At 36.1% G+C, this 25,364-nt stretch overlaps 1 protein-coding gene across 1 annotated transcript in view; it reads left to right on the forward strand.

Annotated features, from left to right (window-relative positions):
• The window catches only part of megf6 (multiple EGF like domains 6), a 79,703-nt gene extending 54,713 nt beyond the window's left edge, over positions 1-24,990 (forward strand). Inside the window, 13 exon segments of the mRNA XM_048161012.1 lie at positions 526-654; positions 4,800-4,928; positions 5,642-5,727; positions 5,729-5,762; positions 9,577-9,708; positions 12,151-12,279; positions 12,509-12,637; positions 16,380-16,508; positions 16,659-16,787; positions 16,898-17,026; positions 20,824-20,949; positions 21,026-21,154; positions 23,707-24,990. Coding sequence (XP_048016969.1) covers positions 526-654; positions 4,800-4,928; positions 5,642-5,727; positions 5,729-5,762; positions 9,577-9,708; positions 12,151-12,279; positions 12,509-12,637; positions 16,380-16,508; positions 16,659-16,787; positions 16,898-17,026; positions 20,824-20,949; positions 21,026-21,154; positions 23,707-23,771 — 1,475 coding nt within the window. The 3' untranslated portion in view covers positions 23,772-24,990.
• Positions 24,991-25,364: the final 374 nt, after the last annotated feature.

The following is a 25,364-nucleotide window of genomic DNA, read 5'->3' on the forward strand; positions in this document are numbered from 1 at the left end:
AACCCCATTTTGGCCAGGTGCACTACATTTTTTATGGGACTTTTGCATGAAGTGTGATTGAAAACCTGTGAAAAAATAGCAGTTCAGGGAATATTTGCACAGGAGGCATATTTCCGTACCCAGACAGTGAACCTGTGTGCTCAGCAGGTGTTCTAGTTTCCTAGAAATGTCTGTCTGTCTGTCTTCCTCACACACACGTTGACTTTGTTGTGGTGAGGATGTGCCGCACATGTGGCGAATGAGATCATGCAATCAATGCTGATGAGGGCAATTCACACGCTGAGCATTCGGTAGGTAATGAGACATGAAAAAGAGAGATGAGCAGGACGGAAGGGATGAAAAATGGATACGTCCACGAGGATACTAGTAAAACAGTAACCTAATTATAATCGAATCAGAATGCTGACACTCTGTTGGCTCTTTGTTGCCTCTGGGGGGGATCTGTGAGCATGACTTTCCAATGATGTACCGCACATTATAACACACACACAGACGCTGCTGACTCAAATCTCCTCTCCTCCATAGGATGTCCTGTTGGGTTTTACGGGCAGGACTGTGCGCAGATGTGCCAGTGCGGGAATGAGGCCCAGTGTCACCACATCACAGGCGCCTGCCGCTGCACCCCTGGCTGGGCACCGCCGCAATGCATTCTGGGTAAGCCGCCCACATCATTAAAACGGGGTGTGATTGGAGGCTCATCTCCGGCTGAACGCCGCATCCTCGCACTGAAATAACCCTACGATCGCTCATCCAAACACAGTTTATCAGCTCGCAGACACAGTCGATGCAGTTTTTAAAGTGCGCGTGCGTGCGTGCGTGCGTGTGCGTGTGTGTATAAACAGAGGGTAAAGCTTCCCGTAGGGCTGCAGAAAGGTTAAATGCATCCATGTTTTTAATCGCCATAGGATGCTTTTAAAAATGTCTCATCTGTGTATGTTTGTGTTTACTGTGATGCTTTTTAGAAGTGTTCCGCTTGTGTGTCTGTCAGTATTTTATTAGGGTAAGATGCTTTTTTAAGAGAGTTCTGCGGCACATTGGTTTAGTACCATCCGTCTTCTCATGCGATCTCCCGTCAGTAGTTTAATAGATCAGGGGCCCAATAAAGATTTATCTCTCTTTCTCTTTCACTCTCCCTCTCTTTTTAATGAAGTGAGGTTTGTGTTAAAGATCCCTCTCTCAGATGTTTTATTTTTACGTCTGGCTTTCCCATGACATGTTTTGCAGGGCAATCTCGACTGTGATGAAACCTCTCTGGAGACGAGTGATGTTATTAGTTAGTTTTGTGGCCCTCTTTTTAAAGAGTGCAAATCGTAAATCGTTATTTAGATCTGCATCTGCTTTTTTTAGTTTATTATTATTTTTTTAGTTTCGCAGTAACGTAATGTCATGGCAATTGTGACTGCTAAAGCAAGTGTGTTCAGGCCATATACAACTCACTGATAGGCATCAAATTAAGTGTTTATAAAGTAGTGTGTTCTTCATACCTCGTACAAGTTTTTTTTTCTTTTCTTTTTTTGTTTATGAATAATTTTTAAAGGTTTAGTTCACCCAAACATTCTGTCATTAATTACTCACCCTCATGCCGTTCCACACCTGTAAGACCTTCATTCGTCTTCAGAACACAAATTAAGATATTTTTGATAAAATCTGATGGCTCAGTGAGGCCTGCCATTGACAGCAAGACAATTAACACTTTCAGTGTCCAGAAAGCTACTAAAGACGTATTTAAAATAGTTCATGTGACTACAGTGGTTCAACCTTAATGTTATGAAGCAACGAGAATACATTTTGTGCACCAAAAAAAACAAAATAATGACTTTATTCAACAATATCTAGTGATGGGCGATTTCAAAACACTGCTTCATGAAGCTTTACGAATCTTTTGTTTCGAATCAGTGGTTCGTCTTTAATGTCTGCTTTAAAAATAGTAAGCAGTCAGTTGTTTTTGTTTATAATGTACAGCATAAACTACATAGATACATTCACTATATTTGCTTTATATTACACATTGTTTTGGACATCATTGGGCAGGATGTGGAATAACATTGTTTAAAATAATGGATTATTTTTTTTATTAGGAGTGCAAAACTTACAACATAGGGTGAACACAAAACACAACAACAAAACACAAAAAACAACAATAAAACAGCAGTGATACTAACAGCAATGAAAAATAAGCAGAAATTACAAATAACAGTAGTAATAGTAGAAGGATTTAAAGGCAGGGTAGGTAAAAAATGTATAAAAAACTTTTTTTTCAAAATTTGTTTAAACTTTATTTATATATCAATACATATTTAAAATGTAAGTACTCTGAAAAAGAAAGTATAAAAATCGAGTGTCTGTAGACCTCTCACGACTGTTTTAAAGACAGCTCATTATTTCCATTCACTCCACCCCCTCCCTTCTGGGCTCCTTCCAAAGCCACGCCCCCAAAACGCATGAACGTGCGACTCCGACCACTGAGCTGGAAGACGCATTATTTACCTGAGACGAGCGGAGAGGAAGGAGCACAGTGCATGTAGTGACATCATGTCAGAATCACATGTAATAAAAATAACTTTATAATTATGAAGATAAACATAATTTAATTCGCTAACGAGTTAGTTATCTATAAGGCAAAGCTAAAAACAGGTTGCATGATACACGTTTTTCCATTACCATCATTTACACTGTGATGAAGATGAATTTCGTGTAAGATTCATAACATATACGTTGTTCTACAGATAAACAGAGTAACATACACTCAAATATCAACTTACAACTGCATTGCAGACACAAAATAATAACAACACATACAACAAAGTGTGTACGACACACACAGATACAAGATAAAGACATCAGTAAACATAGGTAGAGAATAAAAAACAAAACAAAGGCGAAAAAAAACGTGCAGGTAAACTTACAGGTGAACATGGTAAAAGAGTTAGACAGAGGGTAAATATAGTTCTAAGAAAAGTTCCTAGATGCGGAGTAACGTTAGGCCTACTATCTGTTAAACATGTATTTAGTTATCTAAAGCAAAAATATGCACAATTCAACACTATAGCTATCATCTTGAGCTAGGCCTATAGATTATTTATCGTCTCTACTACGGCTCGCTAAGTAATGTTATGTTAGCTATATTACGCAGCTACGTGTGCTAATGACACATGCTTCATGAAAAAATACAAAAAGAAAGATTTACCTGTCCAGCAGAAATAAAGCCATCAAGGAGTCACTTTTCAGCCCCTTGAGTTCCCTCAGTTCTCGCCATCGCTGGAAAGCCACGCCGATATTAACTCGCGTTTTATTTCTTTGTTTATCCAAAGACTTTTTGTTCATTGCCTTTTCTTGTACTGTTACTGTCTTCCTTTTTTGCCTGGTTTGCCTTCACTAACTGCATAGGCCGGTACTGTGAATTTTGCTTGCTGTTTCTCTGCCATTGTTTTGGTATTCCTAGGATCCATGCCTCTTGAATTCCCCAAATCAAACGTGCGCGCGCAAGTGGGCAGGTCATGTGTGGCAAAAGGGTGGTTGCCATGGTTGCGAGAGAGTGACAGCCGCCTAAGCCAATCCTATGTTTCGTCCCGGATGGAAATAATGAGCTGTGTTTAATACAGATTAAACGGTCTAGAGTCACTCGATTTTTATACTCTTTTTATCAGAGTTCTTACATTTTAATTATGCATGTGTATATATATAGAAAGTTTAAACAAATTTGGAACAAAATTTCTTACCTACCCTGCCTTTAAATAGTAATAGTATGTATGATAATAATGATAATATTTTGAGATGACGGCAACAGTAATATCAGTAATAATAATAACAGTAATAATAACAATAATGATACTAAAGATGGTGATGATAAGTTGTGTTGACGGCAATAGTAATATCAATAATAATAGATAACATTGATAATGATAATAATAACAGTAGTGGTACTAATACTAAAGATGGTGATGATAATATTTGTTGACGGAAAAAGTAAAATCAATAATAATAATAATAACAACAACATTTGTATCAATAATAATAGCAACAGTAAAAATAATAGTAATAATAGTAATACTAAATTTAAAATTAAGATTAAAATTTTTTTAACGAATAATAATTTTAAGACTTTTCATCCAATTAACCGATTAATCGAAAAAATAATCGTCAGATTGATCAATTATCAAAATAATCGTTATTTGCAGCCCTATTATATAATTTCACTACTATTAAAACATTTGATGTTAGTTTTTTCTTTTATTCAGCAAATATGCAATGTTTTATGCTGCAAATAAATGCTGTTCCTTTGAACTTTTATTTTTGATTTTAATTTTTCAATGATTTCTGAAGGATCATGTGACACTGAAAACTGGAGTAATGATGCTGAAAATTCAGCTTTGTCATCACAGGAATAAATTACATTATAAAATATATTCAAATAGAAATCACTTATTTTAAATTGTAATAATATTTCATAATATTGCTGTTTTTACTGTATTTTTTGATTAAATAAATGCAGCCTTGGTGAGTATAAGAGATGATAAATCTTATCAACCCTAAACTTTTGAACTGTAGTGTATTAGTAGCTGATTTACAATCAAATGTGAATATGAATAAAAATAAATAGTTCTGTGACATATCTATTTAAATCAACATACTAATTACTTTACATTTGCTGTATTTGGAACATCTAGAATAGAACATCTGTTTCTTCACTGAATAAATATATATATATATATATATATATATATATATATATATATGAATGAAAACATACAAACATTTTTAAAAGTTTGGTTTGTTTCATATATGTGTTTGTGTTGTAGCTTGTCCAGCGGGTACATTTGGTCCCAACTGCAGTCAGTCATGTGACTGTCACAATGGAGGGTCATGTGACCCAGTGAGTGGCCAGTGCCAGTGCACACCTGGGTGGACAGGAACCAACTGCCAACAGAGTGAGTTAAAACACGCACACAAACACACACATATGTTGGGTTTTCATGTTATATGGGGATTTTCCATAGACATAATGATTTTTATGCTGTACAAACTGTATATTCTATCCCCTACCCATTAACCCCACCCCTAAACCTACCCATTACAGAAAGCTTTCGGCATTTTTACATTTTCAAAAAATGTTTTTTAAGCTGTTTTTCTCATCCGGACCAAAAAAGTCCCCAAAAGGTCAAAAATTACTGGTATTACTATCAATTTGGTGCCTATAACGTTCGGAATACCACACACACACACACACACACACACACACACACACACACACACACACAAATCTAAAACTCATATATAATGTATTATTGTTGAATACGTACACAAATACACAGTCTTTCTCTTAAAAAAACAAAACAAAAAAATCCTTACGCACATGCTTCAACACCCCAAGACCCTATATACTCATAAACACATCTGTCTCTCTCTCTCTCACAGACTCACTCAGAGTGCTTTATTTGGCTGTAGTTAGTAAGATGTAAGTGATTATGGTGATTTATAGTGAGGAGTTTGTAAGCACTGATAGCCGCGATTCACATGTCATCACACAAATTACTGTATTCTGTCTCCATTACACACTGGAATGTTCACATGGGTGAACGCGGGCCGCTCACTCTGCAATCCATCTGCTTTCTCTCTCACTGTCTGTATGTTGTGTGTATAGCCTGTGCATCTGGATGGTTTGGTAGAAACTGTGAGCAAAGATGCATCTGTCCAGTGGGCATGGCCTGTGATCATGTGACAGGGCAGATGTGGATGTCCTGCAGGGTACACTGGGAACAGCTGTGAGACGAGTATTTCATACCATCCCACTGATTCTTAAGACCGCTTTTAAAATAGCAACTACTTCTACTTCTTAAATCTACCTGTAAGACTGTAACTCAGTTACTTTATAGACTAGTATATATTAAACAGTCTCTTATGCTCATCAAGGCTTCATTTATTTGATAAAAAAATACAGTAAAATCTGTAATATTGTAAAATATCATTGTAATGTAAAATAACTGTTTTCTATTTGAATATATTTTAAAATGTAATTTATTCCTGTGATCAAAGCTGAATTTTCAGCATTATTACTCAAGTCAGTGTCACATGATCCTTCAGAAATCATTCTAATATGCTGATTTGATGCTCAAGAAACATTTCTTATTATTTTCAAAGTTAAAACTAGTGCTGCTTCATATTTTTGTTATTATTATTTTTATATTACAGATAGTCGGTAATGCAATTGTGCTTATTTACTGTATATTTTCTGTCAAAAATGGTAAAGAATTTTTTTTTTTTTTAATTTCCCTCCATTTATGTAGGTCTAATTACTGTAGCAAATTAAATGGCTGCTGTATTAAATACAAGTGTGAAATGCAAGACATAAATCTAAAATTATATTGTATTCTCAGTTAATTATTAATTTAATGCTAGATTTGCTAATATTTATAATGACACAAATGTTATGAAAAAAAGAAGCAGTAGGCAAATTGCACTCAAACACAGTGTCTGAAAATATTGCCTGTTTTGTTGAGGTACTGAAGAATCTCTCCATTTATACATCCATTCATCTGACCAGCTTAATCAAAATGAAGGGAGTAAAAGACTAACACCCATTTTTAATTTAAGATTTAATTTTTTAATTCACAGCAACACTTTGTTGCATTCAAAACTACGCTAAAAAGACATACAAACAGCCCCACACACACTTCGACCTCTCATTACACACACTGGGGTTTTGCTCCCCGACTCTCTTTCAACACCCGCCCATCTCTCTCACTCTCTCTTTTTCTCTCTCTGTGGATGTGAGACATCTGATAAAGGTTAGTGCTGAGCGGCCAACTCAAACAGCAGGCTTTGTTTTGTCTGTGTAAGGATAAGAAGTCTGGAACAGACATGAACGCACATATACACACACACACACACACACACACACACACACTGCAGTAGACATGGCTAATGACAACAGTCTAATTATTCTCTTTAGTCTGGAGTCTGAGCTTATCTCTTACACATGCCAGTGGGGTGAATACACACACACACACACACACACACACACACACACTTATAGATGAACATACACAGATCTGTATTAGCCTCAACAATAAGGATCATTTAATGACCTGAGGCCGGTGTGAGAGACTTTCAGGCCAGTTGACAGACCTGTCTTTTGTCAATTGGGGCCAGTACTGCGTTGTCACCACATGCTATGTTTGTTGACCATGTACATGTGTTGCTATGTCTTGGAAACTTAAACATTTATTTTTTGAGATAAGATTGAAAGTTACTGTGCTATATATAGTGTATGTACGTAGATACACTATATTATGCAAATATGATAAATAGTATCTTTATTTATTTTAAAATATGGCAACATTATTTGGCCGTGTAAAATAAAACATTGTTTTTGTGTACTCATTTACGCTGAGCACTGTGTATATGTATATAATTGAAGACTTCAGATGCAAAAGCCTCTAAGTGCTGTCTGAAATGATATATATATATATATATTGAAAAGTAACATTTCAAACAATATGTTAATGAACACAAAAACAATTTCCAAAATGTTGACAAGACTAAGTTTTATATAACATCTGTTTAACTTATAATATGAAAGTAAGGTTAATAATATAACTTAGAGAACAAAATTTTCAGTTTTACTCAAATTAGGGTCATGTAAATATGAGTACAACCTACTGAAAGTCTCTGGAGCAAAGCTAAATTTTAGACTACAAATGTCTAATTTAACAAGAATTGTTAAAGAATTGTGTAACACAGGTGAGTCTAATTATTCATTACACAGGTGTCCAGCAGACAGTTGACTATAAAAAGGTGTTAAAACTCCTTCTCATTTCATACTGTCAGCAATGGCACCACATGAAAGAGAAATGTCACAAGACCTGAGAAAGAAAATCATTTCTTTACACCAGAAAGGTGAAGGCTACAAGAAGATCAGCAAAGCTTTATGTATCAGTCAGAATACTGTAGCAAAAGTGATACAAAAATTTTTTAAAAGATGGAACTGCAACATCTCACAGAGACGTCCAGGTCGTCCACAGAAGTTAACACCTCGACAGGAGCGTCTTCTGATGAGAAGGGTTGAAGAAAATCGACACACAAGTTCTCTGCAGTTATCTAAAGAAGTAGAAAGCCAAACTGGGGTGATTATTTCCCGTGACACAATACGGCGTACACTGCAGAGGAATGGCATGCATGGGTGCCGTCCACGAAAGAAGCCCAGGCACAAAAAAGCCCACCTAGAGTTTGCCAGGACCCATGCTGACAAAGATGAAGACTACTGGGACTCTATCCTCTGGAGTGATGAGATCAAGATAAATATTTTTGGAACCGATGGCTTCAAAACTGTATGGCGTTGCAAAGGTGAGGAATACAAAGAAAAATGCATGGTGCCTACAGTGAAACATGGTGGTGGCAGTGTCCTTATGTGGGGCTGCATGAGTGCTGCTGGTGTCGGGGAGCTGCATTTCATTGATGGCTTCATGAATTCACAGATGTACTGCTCTATACTGAAAGAGAAGATGCTACCATCACTCCGTGCCCTTGGTTGATGTGCACTTTTCCAACATGACAATGATCCTAAACACACATCTAAGGCCACTGTTGGATTTGTGAAGAAGAACAGGGTGAAAGTGATTCAGTGGCTCCTGATCTGAACCCAATTGAACACCTATGGGGAATCCAGCATCCAGTATCTCTAAAAGAGGTCATTCTTGAAGAATGGAAAAAGATAGATGTTGCAAAATGTCGCCAACTTGTTCATTTCATGCCTAGAAGACTTGGTGCTGTCATTAAAAATCATGGAGGACATACAAAGTACTAGATGTAGTAGTTTTTGTTGTGGGGTGTACTCATTTTTGCATCACCCTAATTTGAGTAAAACTGAAAAATGTGTAATCTAAGTTATTATTAACCTTACTTTCGTGTTATAAGTTAAACAGATGTTATATTAAACTTAGTCTTGTCAACATTTTGGAAATTGTTTTTGTTCATTGAGATATTGTTTAAAATGTTACTTTTCAAAAGGGGTGTACTCATTTACGCTGAGCACTGTATATGTATGTGTACACTTTTTTTTAAATATGCCAACATAGTTTTATAAAAAACAATAACAAAAAAATGTATAAAAACAACAAAACAATTCTGTCCATCCATCCAACCATGCCAAAAATTTGTTGGCAAAAATAACTATCAGATCTAAAGCACTGATCCGACTAGGCCATTAGGAAAAATCCTTACTGTTCAGCCATGAATATTTCTATTTAAATATATGTATTTTCCATATAATCATGTTTCAGTGTGTGTGATATGCATTTGTGTGGTAATGCTATGTAATGGACGCATACCCACAAACACATTCATAAGGCCTGTCTTCTGTCAGATACTCTGGACGTATGTGAAAGTGTATGAATGTAAGGATGTTTGAATGACGTTACGTGAGATGTCTAGCCTCCCCTTCATATCATATCATATCTCCTTCCTGTCTGAGACCTGATGCCTTTTCAGGAATGTGTCTAGACAACTGGACATTTCTGTGGAAAACTCACACATGCTCTTAATGTTTTGTGTCATTTTCTAATGTTCTCTCTTTCTCAGTGTGTCCTCAGGGCAGATTCGGCCTGAACTGTTCTCAAGTGTGCACATGTTCTGGAGATCAGTACAGCTGTCATCGCGTCACTGGGAAATGCAGCTGTCTACCTGGTTACTATGGCAACCGCTGTCATCTCAGTAAGACATATTCTGCAAATCTCTACTGTTTGACATAATACAGTTGTGTTCATAGTTGTTCAACCAACCCACAGCTCATCAACAATGCGAGCTAATAGAAAAAGGTTATATAATCATATACACTACCGTTCAAAAGTTTGAGTTAAAGTTTTTTTTTTTGTAAGAAATTAATACTTTTATTCAGCAAGGACATATTAAATTGATTAAAAAATGACAGTAAATAAAAAGTCGTTAATAAAAGTCATTAATAAAAGTCGTTAATAAAAAAATTTGTTTTGCTAAATGGAATTAGGACAAATGGTGTAAAAAGTCCACACATTGCATTTAAATGAACACGCATTTTGATTGGTAATGATGGTCATACGTCATTTCATGACGACACTGTCATTATTTTCACTCCAGCTAGAGGGTGCATGACTTTAAAACGTAAATATAGGTCATAATAAGGTGCTTGAAAAACGACCTATAGGGTAGTTTTTTTCGAGGACATTCTGGTTAATAAAGTGAATTTAAATACATAAAGTATATTTGTGTAATTTAATATTACACAAATAATAATAATAATATCAATTATTACAGGTTTGTGTAAAATTCTAAGATTACATTTCACTGTTTTTATTCATTTTGAGGCATAGTGAATGTTTTCGTGCAAGTGAGATGAGTAAATGCATGTTCACATTTAGTCTAGAACTACAATAACCATCAATTTCACACATCGCACACAACATCTCTGCACTTTATTTCTCTCAATATGGGGACAGGAGAGCTGTCAGTCAATAAATGTGAAAAAGTAACTTGTGTTACTTTTTTGAAAAAGTAACTTAGATATTTTGTTGTAAATGGGAAAAGTAATGCATTATTTTACTAGTTACTTGAAAAAGTAATCTGAATATGTAACTTAAGTTACTTAAGAGCGATACATAAAACGCATTACCATTCTGATAGAACGACTTGCAGACGACCCTGTATATTTCACTCTTCCACTTGAATCAGTTTCTGGTTCAAATATAAATCTGAATTAAACCAGTATTTCTACTTGCCATTACTACAGTTGACCGAGTGGATCAGGTAGTCTGAGTTGGTGTGATTGAGTGGAGGCGGGGCTATTTTGCATATTCATGGAACCATGTATACTAAACGAAGCAAGGGTGTAGAGTTACATTCAAGCTATTTTAAGGCATTATTTTCACAGAAAATGTTGAAATATGTCATTTTGGTTATCGATGAGTTTTAAGAGATAAAATTATTAACTGCAGAGGGACTTTTAAAAATCTTACTGACCCCTAACTTTTGAACTTATTGTATCTGTATATTGTTGTGTAGTTACATATAATTACTATATATACAGTACAGTCCAAAAGTTTGGAACCACTAAGATTTTTAATGTTTTTAAAAGAAGTTTCGTCTGCTCACCAAGGCTACATTTATTTAATTAAAAATACAGTAAAAAAACAGTAATACTGTGAAATATTATTACAATTTAAAATAACTGTTTTCTATTTGAATATATTTCACAAAGTAATTTATTCCTGTGATGCAAAGCTGAATTTTCAGCATCATTACTCCAGTCTTCAGTGTCACATGATCCTTCAGAAATCATTCTAATATGCTGATCTGCTGCTCAAGAAACATTTAATGTGTACAATATTTTTTTTTCAGGATTATTTGATGAATAGAAAGTTCAAAAGAACAGTGTTTATCTGAAATCTAATCTTTTGTAACATTATAAATGTCTTTACTGCCACTTTTGATTGATTTAATGCATCCTTGCTGAATAAAAGTATTCATTTCTTTAATTTCTTTTCAAAAAAATAAAAATAAAAATTCTTACTGACCCCAAACTTTTGAACGGTAGTGTATAATGCTACAGAAGCTTTGTATTTCAGATAAATGCTGTTCTTTTGAACTTTCTATTCATCAAGGAATCCTGAAAAAAAAAAAGTACACAACTGTTTTCAACATTGAAAATAATCATAAATGTTTATTGAGCAGCAAATCAGCATATTAGAATGATTTCTGAAGGATCATGTGACACTGAAGACTGGAGTAACGATGCTGAAAATTCAGCTTTGCATCACAGGAATAAATTACTTTGTCAAATATATTTAAATAGTACACAGTTATTTTAAATTGTAATAATATTTCACAATATTACTGTTTTTTTACTGTATTTTTAATTAAATAAATGTAGCCTTGGTGAGCAGACGAAACTTCTTTTAAAAACATTAAAAATCTTAGTGGTTCCAAACTTTTGGACTGTACTGTATATACACACATGCATTGTTTTATTAGTGTACTAAAATCTACCTGTATTTAGTGTAGAAAACATGAACACTACTAAACGGAACATGCATAAATGCATAATTAACATTAATGACAACTACTAACGGAGTGTGTATATCAAAGATACACTCCAATGTTGCCCCTTCCTGCTCCTCACAGGATGTCGCGAGGGCACCTACGGCCCCTACTGTAAGAAGAGGTGCAGATGTGCCAATGGAGGCCGATGTGACTTCAGGACTGGCTCTTGCCTCTGCCAGCCAGGATACTTGGGACCCAACTGCAGCACTAGTAAGAACCTGATGCTCAATCCATCACCTGAGTGGGTGTGGCTATGGTTAATCATCTATGTAAACACGCATCAGATGGACATCTTTGTCTATTGCATAGCATCTTGCTGCCTTTCAGCATCTTATGAAAGTGTAAAGTTAAACGTAGGTCAGCTTTTAAAAAATGCATATTGAGACCGCTCTGTTGCATTCTGCCTTTCTAGTTAATAGCATCTGTCTTCCTCTCTTAGGTTGTCCCACAGGTCACTACGGGAGAGATTGTGCTCAGGTGTGTTTGTGTGGAGAAAGAGGACAGTGCCACCCAGAGACTGGGAGGTGTAACTGCGCCCCTGGAAGAACAGGACCATCCTGCGAACAAGGTATATATCTCAGTGGATAGCAGTGTTATTTACTTATTATTATATTATTTATTTTTATTTGAGTTAGCTGTTATTTTTGTATTTTCATTTTAGTTTAAGTTTTAGTTATTTTAAGTGCTTTTTTTTGTTTTTATTTAATATTTTTATTTAGGTTTCATTTATTTTATTTTCAGTTTTAGTTATTGTAATTGTATTACTTCATCTTATTTTATTTTGGATAGCTGCCAAGGCAGCATTTGTTATTTAATATATATTTTATTTTATTTCAGCTTTATTTTAATTAGCGAAGAAAAAGTTAATCGTTTTAATAGTTTTTTGTTTAACGACAACACTGGTGGATTGCTGTACAATTCTGTTTTTCCCCCCTTTTCCTTCCACTTATTTGGCTTTTTCCACCACATATCTTGCCAATTTCTCCAACCTTCCAGTCATTCATTTCTTTTTTCCTGCCTTCACCCATCCATGGTCCCTCCCAAATCTACAACATCCACATCTTGTTAGAATCTGAAAGCCGTAAGTGTTATGATGACTTCATAAGCAAAACAACACTGAAATATATTGCGTCTCACAGTCTTGCACAAATAGAAACTATTTGTCCTCCTCCTGATTTTCTCCCAGGGCTTATTTACAATATTTAGCTAACAAATTTCTCCAGTTTCCTGCGTGAGGGAATTTGAACGCAGCAGCCCCTTTCCTGAAGAACAGAAGCGAGAGATCAGATTCCTAATCTTCGTGTTTCATCACTCATCAGCTGAAATGGAACGGGACTTTCCAGGAGGGATTTTCTTAGCCTCCTTGAAAACGCCGGCTCGGAGCGTCTCACAGACGTGCCACTGCTTACGTTCCCCATGTTTAATGTTTACAGATGACTATAAGTAGCTGGTTCTCTATGTTCCGTGTCGGCGGATCCGCTGGCGAGGAAACAAATAAATAAGCAAGCGAATCAAAGCGATTGGCTTATTGTTTTCCCAATCTAAATTACCCAAAGAAACATGATTGCTCTTTAGCTGCGCTGCCAAATCAGACCCACTTTGCCATTGCACTAATGATCTAGAGCTTAAGTAAACTTGTGTGTGGCGTGTGTGTGTTTGTGCACGTGTGTGTGGCTGTTTGTGATCGAGTGATTGCATGTGTGGCTAGTTCTTTAAATGCATTTTGAGGGATGAGAGGGCCTTGGATAATTGTAGTAATTGAGAAATTCAGAGTTTATTTGAAAATAATGCCATCTGTGCTCTTGTTGTTACTGGAAGTTTCCGTCTGGACCAGGACATAGTTAATAGATAAAACGATGAGGTGTTTTGCTTAAGGGAAGGTCTGCTGAATGTTTGTCCTGGTACAGTATAACAATGAATCCTGTATGAATTTGGGACCTCTGTAGAGTTTCTGTTTTCTAGATGTGGAATATGTGATATAATGTTATGTATATGATTAACAGAACAAAGTAAAGTACACTGTTACTTTTGGCCCTCTAGCGGAAGAACATTTTTTTTTGGTTGTGCTTCGGCTCTGTGTGACTGTGTGGATGAATATGGTTACCGTACTGCTCATAACTAGTTTAGATGGAAAGGATCTCAAGCTGACTAGCTGATGATGTTACTGTAGATATACTGAATTAATAGACATGGTACTATCTTGAAAATAACTTCCAGCACAGCGCTGCAACAACCATAATCAAATGACCCTTCACAATAGATAATGCTTTACAATGAACTCTGTTAGAGAGATACTTATGGCAATTTATCTGTTCAATAAAATACCTTAAAGGTGCCGTAGAACGTCTTTTTAAAAGATGTAATACAAGTCTAAGGTGTCCCCTCAATGTGTCTGTGAAGTTTCAGCTCAAAATACCCCATAGATTTTTTTTTATTAATTTTTTTAACTGCCTATTTTGGGGCATCATTAAATATGTGCCGATTTAGGCTGCGGCCCCTTTAAATGCTCACGCTCCCTGCCCACGGAGCTCGCGCTTGCCTTTTAACAGCATGAACACAATTCACACAGCTAATATAACCCTCAAAATGGATCTTTACAAAGTGTTCGTCATGCAGCATGTCTAATCATGTAAGTACAGTGTTTATTTGGATGTTTACATTTGATTCTGAATGAGTTTGAGGCTGTGCTTCGTGGCTAAAGCTAACATTACACACTGTTGGAGAGATTTACAAAGAATGAAGTTGTGTTTATGCATTATACAGACTGCAAGTGTTTAAAAAATGAAAATAACGACAGTCTTGTCTCCGTGAATACAGTAAGAAACGATGGTAACTTTAACCACATTTAACAGTACATTAGCAACATGCTAACGAAACATTTAGAAAGACAATTTACAAATATCACTAAAAATATCATGTTATCATGGATCATGTCAGTTATTATTGCTCCATCTGCCATTTTTCGCTGTTGTCCTTGCTTGCTTACCTAGTCTGATGATGCAGCTGTGCACATGCAGACTTCCTGCCCTTGTCTAATGCTTGAACATGAGCTGGCATATGCAAATATTGGGGTCATACATATTCATGATCCTGACTGTTGGTGTTATGTTGAGATTTGTCGGAGGTCTTTTAAACAAATGAGAATTATATAAGAAGGAGGAAACAATGGAGTTTGAGACTCACTGTATGTCATTTCCATGTACTGAACTCTTGTTATTCAACTGAAAATTAAATTCAATTTTTAATTCTAGGGCACCTTTAATCACCCGTTGAGTAATAAAAACGCCATCTCCGCATCACTTTTACAACATTTCAAATCCCTTTGTTCTCGCCATCTTTGAAAAGTCAAGCTGATGTTGGTTCTTGTTTTATTACAAGCTCTGTCACGTACTCTTTTTGCAAACAGACTCTCCTCTGTTCTACGTTTTTTTACGGGTGATTCCCCGGAGTTTCAAGATTTAGCTGCTCCATGTCAACCTTTCTTGCTCATTGAGACAACTAACCTCTGCCATTTCCACACCACACACACGTCAACGCAGCCAGAGCAACTTTTCACAATTTACAAATATGACGAGACGCACACAGGCGAGTGATGAATGTATGCAATTTCCCACAAAAACCATCCCCTCAGGTCTAAAATATAAACACTTTAATAGGCTTACCATATAGTGAATCAGGGTAAGACAAATACACATTTTGGAAAAAGAATTGATGATGCATTGATTCATTTAAATTTTAATTTTGAGCAAAAAAAAAACACATATAAGGTGTATCTTTAATAAATCTTACAAACCCCAAACATTTGAATGGTTGTGTATTCCTGTGACACACAAAGGTAACATCCTCAGTTGAATAGTGCTTTTGTTTACTCATGAAGATAAATTGTCGACAATTGTGTTTTTTTTTTGTAAAGTTTTTCAGTCGAGCACTGTACCTCAGGAAAAAAAAAAATAGATTCATTAAGATCAACAAGCCAAAGCTTTTTCTTTTTTGCTGTACAAGAATAAGTATGGTTTCAGGCTAAAATGAGATATACAGTGGAAATTAAGTGTTGACAGTATAATTTAGTGCTGGATGAGGATTAATCAGTGCTTGGTAAACCATCCTCATGTGGTTCAAATTGAAGACAGATCCATGCGACTTTGCTGAAACACAGAGCGTACAGATCCAGTAAAGACATCCAGTTGTATCTACGTTGGTTCTACGTAATGAAACAAAACAACACTTTTATCTCATATTTATGCACAGCTTTTTAGTATTTTTGCTATGTCAAATTATTGCTGATAAATGTGTAATTCTTCTCGATGCAGCATGTCCTAGGGGGCGCTATGGAGTTCAGTGTCGAAGTTTCTGTACATGTGCGAACGGAGGAGTGTGTGACCCTGTGAATGGGACGTGTAGATGTGGGCTGGGATGGACCGGACAACATTGTGAAAAAGGTGAACAAGCACACAAATACACAATGTGATTAGTTCCATGGAATTGCAATCTAACATAAACAGGAAAAATTGGATTTTTAATTCAGAATGCATTCAATTTTGGCCACAAGATGATAAATTCACCTTATTACTTTTGTTTGCATGTGATAGTTTGTGTCCCAGGTTACTATGGTGTGAACTGTGAGCAAGAGTGTGTGTGTCAGAATACCGGAACATGTGATCGCTTTACGGGATGCTGCTCTTGCCCGTCTGGATACTACGGTCCCGCCTGCCAACACAGTGAGTGACAGACTTATCATCTTTACTTTTAGAATAAATCATGTTTGCTGCACTTCTGAACAGGAAATATGATATTATATAATTTCATATGAAATTGTTCCATATTCCAGGATGTCCTGCTGGCTTTTTTGGCAAGCTCTGTGCACAATCATGTGACTGTAAACACGGGCACCTGTGTGATCACGTGACCGGAAAGTGCGTGTGTCCTCCTGGTTACCATGGTGAACAGTGTGAAAAACGTAAGTCATTTCAACTTTAAAATATTTACATTATCAGCATGAAATTAGACTGGATACTTCAGCTGAGAATTAAAGCTACAGTTCATGACCTACTTTCTTTAGTGGAACTGTTGTGGCAAATTCGATGTTTCAGTGTCCCTTCAGTTCTGCTCTCAAAGAAAACTCTCAGAGTCGAATTTACCAGGTTGCAGGAGCTTTAACTTTATTGACAAGCAACAAAGTGTGATGCCAGCTGTTCATCTGAAGTTGTCTCTGGCTAGGGCACAGTTCTTATACAGTTTTCTTATCTGTTATTTTGCAACAAAGTGACATAATTCTCTATTAAAATTCACCCCTCCGGTTTTCCCACAACTAAGTTATACATCTTTTACCTTGCTCCCTAATTGTAGAATTCTGCCAACTGATGGTCAAGCCTTTATCATAGGCAAAATGTAACATTGTAACAAGGACAATCAACACTCCCCAGAGGCAAGAAGCCTCCAAGTGACATATTTATTTCAGACCTCTTAATAATGGTCTTGGTCTTTCACAGCCATCTGTTGTTTACTGGAAAACCCCTGACTTACAAAAACCTGCTCAATCGGCCACAAAACTTCATCTGACCACATCTGACCTTTGTAATCACAGTCACGTAGGCTTCGAAACACTTCTGGCTTTTACAGTAAACAAACTAATTCTACAATTGTTTTCTATAGGATAAATAAAATGTTTTTATCAGAAAGTTCTGGTCACTTTTCTCAATATATAAAAGTGAATAAGGGCTCTCAAGCACCAAAATAATAAAAAAGCACTATTAAAATATCATAAAACTATATTCCAACTCATCCAAACCCTTAGAATATGTTCAATAGGTGAACAGACTGCAATTATGTCATTATTCAGTGGAAAATTAAAGGTGCAGTAGGTGATCTGAGAAATGCAAATATTAGCCTGCTAACGTTGAAAGCATACAATCCCAACCTCCCTGCAAAGCCACGCCTCCTCAAAAACACATGAACGCACGCACACACACACAGCTGCTCCCGGCAAAGTGTCACAAGAGACAGCGTTAACCCTTAAATGCATGACTGTTTTGCCAATCATTCTTACATATTCGGGTCTTTATCGACCCGGATCTATATCTAACACGGAAGGATCTTTACCTGTTGTGATAATATAAAACTCCTCTGATATTAGAGTAACAATTACAGAAGAATAAAATAAATTGTATTTTGTTACCTTTTGGAGCTTGAAAGGGCTCAGTTTGAGCAGATGTTTTATGCCATCATCACTGTCCTCGTCAGAGCTCATTTCCCAGTAAATTCAGCAAATAATGGGCTAGTTTTATGTTTGAGGTCACGAATATGAGCCCATTCGCAATCTCAAACGTATTCTCAAAACTATATAATTTTCAACATCTTCAAAATCAATATTTCGATCACTAACAGCTTCACCAGATCCATCCAGTGACAGTTACAGTCATATTTGATTGCGTTCAGTACTTGCTCTGTGGTAAATCGCTGAGCCATTTCATGTTTTTCTCATTATTTCGTTTTCTGTCTGAATGAGTCGTCACTTCAGCATTGTGTATCAGACATTGCCACCTTGTGGAATAAAGGTGAATTGCACTTATTCCGTCATCTAAGATTCAATTATTGTTGTGCAGAAAAAATATACGTACACTCATACACACCTCGGGTCGTTTGCGACCCTATACAATTTTTACACAAAATGAATACAAAAATAGGCATTCTTTTATAATTTTATGATTTTTTTCTTGTTATATTCTTTATAATGAACTGCTTGAGGAATACCAAGAAGGTTGAAAAAATGAACGAGAAGGAGGGTAGTGAATGATGTCCCGGGTCACTAAAGACCCGAGGTATGCATTTAAGGGTTAAATTACCTCATGTCTCAAAGCCCATAACATTACAGTAATAATGAACGTAAATAACACCTGACTGCTGCAGATTCATTTCGGTGTTGACACTGCTGACATGGAAACGCATAATTCCGAGTCTGACTGAACAGCTCCGGTTAGAACGTCACGGGTTGTCATCTCTTAATTATGGTAGTTATTGTGTGAATGCAGCATAAGCGCACTGTTTTGATTCGGTAGGAACTGTAAAAGGGTGGCTGCTGTTTGTTTGCGGTGCTCCATGACTGAGGTCTGTCCGTATAAGCTCTGCATAGCATAAAATGTGCTGATGACTTATGATGTCTGCGAGAACGGGTGTGCGAGGGCATGTAAAAACATACGCTGACAGGCAGGTAGACATTGTGTTATTTCTTTCAGACCGAATATAATTATTGGATGAACATTTTATGGTCCTGTCCCTTCCACAGATGATATAAAAATAGATTTAGAGCATTTAACAGTGATTGCTATCAGCATATGAGGAGACTTTCAACTAGTATAACAAAAAAATTTATCTGTGTAGAGAATCACCAATTGCACCTTAAAATCTTGACATTCATTCAAGCTCTTTTTGCACTTTCTTGAGAGTCTGTTTTAGATCTTTTCAATGAATACGGTTCTTTACAATTTGACAAAACCAGCATTGGTTCTGTTTTGACTCACTGACACAGCATTTAACAGCTCACTGATAAGGAAGATTATTAGTGAGTAATAATTTAAATAATGTCTGTTCGTCATGCAGAGCTATCATATGACTTCAAAAGAAGTATGATTTATATGGACTACTTTTATTACGCATGCTTTTGAGTCCTTTCTATTATCGCTAATAACAAGGGTTTCTGAATTCAGAAACCTTTGTTATTAGCGACACAGGTGGCCGTTAAGTGAACTGCAGCAACTTATTGTTTGTGCTCGCACTCATGCACATGTAACGTACAAGAGACTAAATGTGATTCAAGGCCATGATAAACTCATGGCAAAGTGCTTTTTTGTTCTTTGCTTAGAAGTAAAAAGAAGTTGGAAATGCCTTTGCAGCAATACTGTTAATGAACATCCCGATGCCGTCCATGCTTTTGAGACATTTGTTAAAAGGGTTAGTTCACCCAAAAATGAAAATAATGTCATTTATTACTCACCCGTTCTACACCTGTAAGACCTTCGTTCATCTTCAGAACACAAATTAAGATATTGTTGATGAAATCCGATGGCTCAGTGAGGCCTGCATTGACAGCAAAGCCATTCAAACTCTCAAGATCCATAAATGTACTAAAAACATATTTGAAACAGTTCATGTGAATTCAGTGGTTCTATCTTAATATTATAATGCAACGAGAAGACTTTTTATGTGCCAAAAAAGAAAATAAAGACTTTTCAACAATATCTATATGGACTGATTTCAAAACACTGCTTCAGAGCTTTATGAATCTTTTGTTTCGAATTAGTGATTCAGATCTCCTAACAGCTAAACTGCTGAAATCACGTGACTTTGGTGCTCCGATTCACTGATTCGATTCATAAAGCTCTGAAGAAGTGTTTTGAAATCGGCCTATATAGATATTGTTGAAAAGTCCTTTAGTTTTTTTTGCCGCACAAAAGTATGCTTATCGCTTTATAATATTAAGATAGAACCACTGTACTCACATGAGCTGATTTAAATATGTTTTTAGTACCTTTATGGATCTTGAGAGTTTGAATGGCTTTGCTCTCAACTGATTCATCGGATTTCATCAAAAATATCTTAATTTGTGTTTGAAAGAGGAACAAAGGTCTTACAGCTGTAGAATGACATGAGGGTGAATAATAAATGACATTATTTTCATTTTTGGGTGAACTAACCCTTTAAGCTGCATGCACATATGTGCAGTTTGATGGTCTCTCTGACTGTGTGTTTGTATGACAGGTTGTGATGCTGGGCGTTTTGGGCGTGATTGTGCAGAACTTTGTGAGTGTGATGGGGCGCCTTGTGATCCGACCACTGGACAGTGTCTCTGTCCACCGGGAAAGACAGGAGAACACTGCGAGAAAGGTACACACAAACATCTTAATGCAAACTCTCACAAACCTTACTTCAAACTTCAACTTTCATCTTCTCTCTCTCTCAGTGTGTGACAGCAGGTTTTATGGTCCCGGCTGTTCTTTCATCTGTCAGTGTGCACACGGAGGCCAGTGTGACCAGCGCACAGGTCACTGCTCATGTCCTCTCACCTGGCTGGGACCCACCTGTGAGGAAGGTATGTGTGGGATTACTTGGCCATACTTTGGGAATAAAACTGTTAAAATCTAATAACATATCATCTAATATAAAAATTTGGGCTGTTGATTTGACATGTTCAATAAGTATAATAATATTAATAATATATATAATATATATAAAGTAGTATTAGTATTTAAATGAATCCACATGTAACAGTAGAAATGTATGGTATTTCTTTCTTTAGTTAAGTAAACGTGTGTGTGTGTGTGTGTGTGTGTGTGTGTGTGTGTGTGTGTGTGTGTGTGAGTCAGCTGTATGGTCTCTAACTCAAACCGCTCATGCTGTTTCTTTCTCTTTCTTTTATCTTTCACCATCTCAGCATCTTTATTTCCCAAAATTCAGCTTCTCACTTTATTCCTATCAGTCATGACACAAACCCGATCGTTTCAGCTCAAACGTTTCTGAAAGCGTGTGTGACAGTGTGCGTGTCAGCCTCAGTCTGATGGACCCCTAAGCTGTTAAGGGCCTCCTGTCTGTCTGTGTAACGGCGCCTCTCTCTGACAGTTATTTTAACTGAATCGCAGCAGGACATTTCACAGTGCGTCTGTGTGAGCTTTCTGAATGAGTGTATGTGAGTTCATGAAGGTATGACAGTGTGTGTGTGTGTCACAGTGCAGTTACTGTATGTAGTCCATCCACAAAACCTCTAAAAAAACTGTACATCCCCTAAAAATACAAAAGTTGTTTCACATTTCACATCTTATTTATGAGACTGTTAGGATATGTTCTAGGGATGCACCGATATGATTTTTTGGGGCCGATACCGATATTAACAAACAATAAACAATACAGCCATTATTGATTATTATTTGTCACTTCCTCTCTTATTTGAAATTTTGTCATCAAAATAGATAGTATTTTGATCATGTTTTAAATAAGCAAAGTTAAAAAAAACACCTGTATTAAAATATACTAGCAGGTTTTAATATTTTTTGTAAGTTTAAATATTTACTAAGGCGGGGCTCTTATTTTGACTGGTGTTCTCGTCTACGGTCTGACAAGAAGTGCACGTAGTTTTGCAGATTTAGAGTTTGTCAGTTTATTAAGCACCCCCGAAAAGGCATAAGATGTATTTGTTAACTGTTAGTTGTAATAAGTGTTTTGAGTAATTCGCTGTATGTTGATGATAATGCAATGGAGAGAGAGTTTAATGCGCACTTCTTGTGCTCTGTATTGTTTAGCTCTTGTGGTGATTTGTTTGGAGTGAAAACGGACGCAATTAACTTTATAAAACATCAGTAAAGTTTTAGTCATCATTCCGATGGGGTCCTCTACACCTAAGTTACAAATAGGGTTGCACAACGATTAATCACGATTAATCGTTTGCAAAATAAAAGTCTGTGTTTACGTAATAAATGTGTGTGTGTTCTTTGTATAATAATTATGTATATATAAATACACACACATACATGTATAAATTTAAGAAATATATGCATGTATAAATAAATAAATATTTAAATATATTTTATATTATATATAAATATAATATAAATATTTTATACATAAATATAAAATTTTTCTTAAATATACATATGTATGTGTGTGTATTTATATATACATAATTATTATACACAGAACACACACATTTATTACGTAAACATAGACTTTTATTTTGCAAACGATTAATCGAGATTGGGGGGGGTCAAGTCACTTGTACTATAAGACTAGCAGCATGCTAATTCATGCTAGCAAGCTCCTAAATCATGCTAGGAACATGTTAAAACATGCTAGCAACATGTAAATCATGCTAACAACCTACTAATTCATGTTAGCAACATGCTACAACATGTTAGAAATGTGTTAAAACATGCTAGTAACATTTGTTTTTAACTTTCTCTGAGTAAAACCTTCAACTTAAAGCTGTTTAAAATTATTTTAAACCTTCAGACCTGGCTTTGTCAAGCCAACATCAAAGTTTGTCACTAAACTTTACTCATCTAGTTTATTATTTTTTTTATTTAATGAATACATCTGCAATTAATAAATACATTTGACTAAATTGCGCAATTTTGCGCAATTTGAATTAAATTTTCCAATGAATTATTGGCGAATGCATATCCTTTATTTCTGAATTTATACATTTATGTACAGTACATATTTATCATTTACATTTATTTAATGCAGTATACATATTTATCATTCACATTTCCTCTATTTTATTTATTTTGTGCAGTATACATATTTATTTATGCATCATTTACATTTTCTCATTTCAACTATGACTTCGACACTGGGGATTTAAAGAGTGTGTAAATCTTAAAATTAAGATTACATAAAAGAATGTTTTTGAAAATTTGTGCTGTATATATTATAATTTTATTATCCTAAAGTAATCATGTCTGAAAGGGTTGCAGGTACTCTACTACATTTACAGTAGTTCCTAACAGCACCATTTAACCGTGACTATATTCACAATATGGCATATCCTCTTGTAACTTATTACTTAATAAAATAAACCAAAAAATGATACAATTGAAATCAAAACCAGTCAGTACAGATGTGGCAATAATCACTCTGTCTTTCTCTCAGGTGCTTCTATAGATCACGTGCCCTCTCAAGTACAGAAGAGGCGACGGCGTGTTTCACACTCATAGTCCCCAAGCGCACACACACACTCCACTGAGATCCCACCAGAAGGCGAGTGGCATGGGTGAATGAGTGTGTGAGGATCTATGTGACTTGTTATTATGGGTTTTTCCCCCAGACGAGCAAGCCACAGGAGAATTAGTACGAGGAAGCAATGCTGAAAAACACAAACACACACAAACATCCCCTCTGGATGCACACAAGACCACTGACAGGCTGTCATTGATTGGCTGTGTATATGTTTGTCTTTGGAGAAGGGACACATTGTGTGAATGAGTGTTTTAATGTGAATATCACTCACACAACATGGTGGACTAGTTTGACGTGACTTAAAAATGCTTGTTTTGTGAGCTCTGTGTGTATGTTTGTGCATACACTCTGTATTTCTTATAAGTCCCACATCAGACAGTCAAACCAAACCATCCGATCGGCCAAACGCCCACCGAGCCACAAACCCAGACCGAACTTCTCTATTACAGGATCAGAGTGAAGCCTCAATCGCTCATTTCTATAGTACACACCACAAATACACCACTAAAGTGGCACATCAGCACTCGATGGGATTATTGCCTTCCATACATACCATACGCAGTCTAAAATGTACCTTGTAAACATACACCAACACTAAATTTAACATTTTTTTTTAACTACATTGTCTATAAAGTCCTCGTTTATGGTACTTTTATGTTTTTTTTAAGTAATATGTAGCATGAATCGGGAACATTTGTGCTATAGATATCCTTTTCAAATCCATCTGGTTGGCTCCTTGTGAGCATGATGTATGTCCTGCGATGCGATTTCTGTGACAGCCTGACTGTAAATATTCACAGTATTGTCACCCATCATCGTGCCATCTGAGGTAAATTGTTAAAGTGGAGCTGTCCGACTGGATTTAGACACAATCTGATGCTTGTAAACTGAACAGACAGTTCCTCCGACAGACGTCTTATATGCCAAACAAATCTAATCTTTATAAATTACGGTTCTTAGTGCTCACTCAACAGTCTTTTACTGTAAAAAAAAAAATGCTGTAAAGTTTTTTTGTTTCTGTTCTGTCTTTGTTTCTCAGGATGTTATCAGAGTAAAGTCAAATTTCCCTGTACAGTGAAATGTATTGGTTCTTAAACTTTTAATTAAATATGTTTGTACAGAAAATGTGTTTGTAAAATGTTTTTGTTTTAACTATACTGTAAAGCTTTACACTGTAAACATGATTTTCTTACTCTGTATTTTTGTCCTGTTTTGCAGTACAAATATCTTAAATCAAGATATATTTACTTGAAAAGCAAAATATTGTGAGATTTCGGTTAGCCGATAGCCTTGTGGGCAGCGCAGCGCACCGACATATAGCGCTGTTGCGCTTTGGGCAACCCGAGTTCGAGTCCCAGCTCGCGGACCTTTCCTGATCACACCCCCCCCCTCTCTCTCCTACCTTCTTGTCCACTTTATACTATCCTATCATAACTCTTTCCCTGCCAGGAATTTTCTGTTATTTATGAGAAAACGCTTCCCTGCCAAACACAGGAATTTTCCGGGTTTCCATGTTTTCACTGTTATACACTTGGGGGCGCTATTACGCATCTTCTGAACTATTACAGAAT

Source organism: Megalobrama amblycephala, linkage group LG16 (genome assembly GCF_018812025.1).
Source record: "Megalobrama amblycephala isolate DHTTF-2021 linkage group LG16, ASM1881202v1, whole genome shotgun sequence".
Lineage (NCBI taxonomy): Eukaryota > Metazoa > Chordata > Actinopteri > Cypriniformes > Xenocyprididae > Megalobrama > Megalobrama amblycephala.